This window comes from Gorilla gorilla, chromosome 14 (genome assembly GCF_029281585.2).
Source record: "Gorilla gorilla gorilla isolate KB3781 chromosome 14, NHGRI_mGorGor1-v2.1_pri, whole genome shotgun sequence".
Classification (NCBI taxonomy): Eukaryota; Metazoa; Chordata; class Mammalia; order Primates; family Hominidae; genus Gorilla; species Gorilla gorilla.
Genome location: NC_073238.2, coordinates 42,113,712 through 42,118,106, shown reverse-complemented (window position 1 = coordinate 42,118,106; position 4,395 = coordinate 42,113,712). Strand labels below are relative to the sequence as shown.

The window sequence follows — 4,395 nt, the reverse complement described above, 5'->3', positions numbered from 1 at the left end:
TAGGAGTTACACCATCAGCTCCGCTGGTTCTTAGGCCGGTTAGACTGGGACTGAAATCACACCATTGGCTTTCCTAGTTCTCCTGCTTGCAGATGGCATATCACAGTAGTTCCTGGTCTCCAGAATAAGCCTCCTCACGTAACTACATACAGCCTATTTGCTCTTTTCTCTGGAGAACCCTGACTAATACAAGACCAAAAGTAGGTTTGTGGTTGCCTAGGGCTGGGATATAGTGAGAATTGGCAGCGACTATCAATGGGCATGATGGGGTTTCTTTTTGGGATGACAAAAATGTTTTTAAATAAGATTGTGTCGATGGTTGCACAATTCTGTGAATATACTAAAAGTTGTGGAATTGCACACTTTGAATGAATGAACTGGATGCTAATGTGAATAGCTCAATAAAGCCGTTTTGTTGGGGGGGGGGAGGAAATGAGCTCCAAAAATGTTGAGCAACATCAGGTGGACCGTCTTTCCTGCTGGAAAAGACGCATTTGCTTTGCCTAGACACGGGGAGTTCAGCGCTCCCCAGGGTGTGTATGTGTGTGTGTGTCTGTGTGTGTGTGTAGGGGTCTGGCAGGAAAAGAAGGTCTGGCAGGTTTCCTGGACACAGAATGGGAGCGGCGAGAACGCGGATATTAGCTTCCCAGGTCTGACTGCAGAAATACTGACTGCAGAAATACTCCTCCCGCAGCTGTGCGCTCTCCGTTTCTGCAGAACCTCACGCACTTCCTTCTCCTCATCCATCTTAGAGAGTAAAAAAACCCTCATATGTCCTCAAAGGGAGCTGGGGTGTGGATTCTAAGTCGTAGGGGGATATAGAATTTTAACGAGAATTGGTGAGAACATGAGGTCCCAGAGCCACTGGCTCCAGCTATGCAGAGTCCCTCTCGGGGACTCCCTGGGGCAGGATCACTTCGGATTCTCGGATTCCTTGCCCGGAATGTTCCGCGACCAGGGACTCGGCTAACGGAATTTGCCTTAAAACAAAGAGAGGAGGACCCTCTGAGAGAAGTCTGCACCATCCCGCAGAATGGAAATTTGTCCCTAACGAATCGTTATCAATCCAAGCTCAGCGAAGGACGGATTTCTTGTGCTTATGGAGGGAGTGGTTTCTGCCCTCCCGGCTGTTGGCCAGGACAGCGAAATGGTGAGGGATGGAGGTGGGGCTGGATCCCAGGTGAGAAGGAGGCGCTGCAGGGGTTGGGACCCATGGTGCAGTCCAAGGAGAGCGCCCTCCTTCCCTTCCGGCTTAGCTCTCTGAGCTCCGCGACGCTTGTGCGCCACGCCGGAGCGGGACAATCGTTAGCGCGCACCTGGCTGGCATGCAAGGCGGGCTCTCAGCGGAGCTGAGGGTTCCGAGAGGCACTGGCTGAGCTGTAAGTCGAGGAGCCGGCTCGGACCCTGCAACTGGATCCCCAACCCTTCCCAGCAGAGAGGCCCAATCCGGGTTGGCGCCTGTCTACTCCAGAGCAAAGGCCTCTGGGCTCAGAGCCACGGGCATTTCTAAGAAAAAAAAAGTTTATTTAAAATTTTGTACATAAATAAATAAATAAATATCTTCTGGCATTGCAGAGGCCGTACAATTACACAGCTAGGCTGGGGCGGGCCAGAGTCTGGAGGGGGAAGAGTGGGGTCGCCAGCGGCGCAGAGCGGGGTCCTATGTTTAGAGGAAGGAAGAGCGTGTTGGAAACAGGGCAAATCGGTTTCCCCAATACGGATACTACGGGCGAAATTTATCATCTGTGAGAGGAGCCGTGGGGACTGAGGACAGCAAGGCCAGATCAAGGGACAAATGGACTGACTGAAGGAGGAGGCTCCCTGAGGAGGGGAAGGGAAAAGGAGAAGGAAAAAAAAAGTGGGGGTTCATAAATGTGTGTGTTGGCGGGCGGGGGCCGAGTGAATAAATGATCACAGGAAAGAGGTGGGGAAGGACAAAAAGACATTTTAAAAAGAGAAGCGAACGAGCATCCAAGGCCGCCGACCTTGACCGAGAGCGGAGGAGAGTAGAGTAAGCGAGGAAGCCCAAGCCAGCCCAGAGAGGGCGGGCTAGGCGGCGCCGGCTGCCAGCAAGGCGCTGCGCCAAGCAGGCTTGCAGGCGGGGGCCACGGTGCTGCACTGCCCAGGAGGACTCGAGCGCTTACAGAGTTCACAGCTTGGAGTTGGCTTTGGACGCGAGCGAGCCCTGGGGCGGGGACGCCATGGTCCAGTCTCTGCCAAGCTCTCAGCCCTGCCCAGGCCCGGGACCTCTGCAAAGCAGTGCCAAATCCATGCCGGGCAGTGGTTTGGCGGCGGGTGCCTGGGAATCAGCGCTGAGTCCCAGGACTAGTCTCCGAGGCGCAGGGAGGTCTTGGGGCGACCTAGGGAGACACGCGCCTAGGGAGTGACCGTAAGATCCCGGTCGTCCTTCCCTGAGGAGGACGGAGACATGGGCAATTCGTCGTCATCCTCGGAGCACTTGGCTGAGGAGAGCGATGCGCACTTGCAGCCTTGCGGTGCGCTCCCGCCACCACCGGCACCCCCGCCGCCGCCGCCACGATGGTTGCTGCCCTTGCCCTCCTTCTTGTGCTTCACTCGGCGGTTCTGAAACCAGATCTTCACCTGCTTCTCGGACAGATTCAGGTAGGTCGCGATCTCGATGCGACGTAGGCGGGACAGGTACATATTAGAAGCGAACTCGCGCTCCAGCTCTAGCAGCTGCGTGCTGGTGAAAGCCGTGCGCATCCTCTTGCTGCTGGGCAGCTGGTTAGAGCTGCTGTCTGGAGGTGGCAGAGCAGAGAAGGAAGCGATCAGACCTCTGTGCTGTGGACCCAATCCCTTGGTAGGCGGTCGCCAGAATCCTACAACTTTGACCTCTTACCCATCTCTTCGCCCCAACACAATCCACAGCAGAGCTACAGTGAGCGCCTCCTTGTCCAGCTCCGAGATCCTGATTCTCCCGGAGTCATGCAGCCCTGGAACCCCTTCCCCTTCATGGAGAGCCCTGGATCCCAGCCCTCACTTACCCCCGGCCCACACTCCAGGACCTGGACGTCTGCCCTCATCCGCCTCCTGGCGTTGTGTCCCGGCCCTCTATCCGCACTCCACCCCAAGCGCCCCCCTTAGTCCCCGACATGACCCTCACCGCCCCCAGAAAGCCCAGGGTCCCTCTTCCTCCATCTCTGGCTCTCCATGCTGCTTCGGATCACCTCTGCCCGGTCCCTCTGCGCGGCGGCCCCGCTTACCCACAGAGATGCAGTGGAACTGCCTGGGGTCAGGCAGCGGGTAGGAGGTCTGGTAGAGCGCGGCGGCAGCGGCAGCGGCGGCCGGGCCGTGAGCGACCCCGGGCGATACAGCAGAGTGCTGGCGGCCCAGGGGCGCGTGGCAGTACTGCGAACCGAAGGGTGGGAAGGAAGCCTTGAGCAGAGGCAGCGCGGGCGGCCCGGGGGGCCCATGCAGCTGCGAGGCGGTGACGCAGAGCGGGCACACGCACAGCAGCCCAGCCTTGCGCGCGTGGCAGGCGCCAGGCGAGAGACCGTGCAGCGCGTGCGGCGGGGGCACAGCGTAGGGGAAGAGCGGCGGCGGGCTGCCCTCGGGCGCCTTCTTCTCGCCCGCCTCGCGCAGCACTAGCGAGTCCACCAGGAAGGAGCGCGGCATGGCCCCGGCGCGCGGTCGCCCCGCAGCCAGCCCGCCCTCTGCGCCCACCGCGCTCTCCACGCGCTTTCCCTGGCCGCGGTATCCCGCAGCTGCCTCTGCCCAGGAGGCTGAACGCGCGGCTGAGACCTAGGCTGAAACAGTAGCCTCTGCAGCCGTGGGCACCGCCCAAAGAGCGCGGGGTGCTGGCCAGCGCTAGTGGTGCTGAAAGGCGCCGGCGGCGCGGCTTAAATAGGACTATTGCCATGTGATGGACTACGCCAGGAGCGGCCGGGGCCTCTCAATAGGGTTTTTGTGCCTTTTCTCTTGGCATTCACTCTGCACGCTTCCTCATTATTTCACTTGTTAACTAAATGAACTGCATAATGTACTCTATTCTTGTCAACCCCACCCACGCCGTAACAGGCGCCCTCGCCCCCTCCTCTCCCTTTTGCGGGTTTATTTTCTCATTCTCCCGCGATTTAATATTCTTTCCTTTCTCTTTATTTCTTACTCCCCTTTGGCTTTGCATTGGCGATCAGCCCGTTCACCTTACTGATTTTGCACCCCCGCGGCCTCTCTTCTACAGATCCCCATGGGCGCACACCCTCATATCCTCTGTCCACTTGGTCCTGGTCCCCTTCTTTCTATTATCGCCCTTACACCCCAAAAGTATGCTGTCTCCAGTCAGCCCTGTCAGCTCAGTGCCGTGCACCCCCGAACCTCCCTCCAGCCGGTCTCAGATTTTCCACCTGTGGAATCGCTTCTCTCCCTGCGTCGGAA

The 4,395-nt window shown here is 58.3% G+C and overlaps 1 protein-coding gene across 1 annotated transcript; it reads right to left on the bottom strand.

The window, feature by feature from the left end:
* Positions 1–1,560: 1,560 nt before the first annotated feature.
* On the bottom strand, positions 1,561–3,836 carry GSX1 (GS homeobox 1). The gene is made up of 2 exons (XM_004054303.3): positions 3,225–3,836; positions 1,561–2,759 (listed from the first exon to the last, which is right to left on the bottom strand). Exons 1-2 carry the CDS (start codon positions 3,634–3,636, stop codon positions 2,377–2,379), a joined length of 795 nt encoding a protein of 264 aa, XP_004054351.1. The 5' UTR covers positions 3,637–3,836; the 3' UTR covers positions 1,561–2,376.
* Between the last annotated feature and the right edge of the window lie 559 nt (positions 3,837–4,395).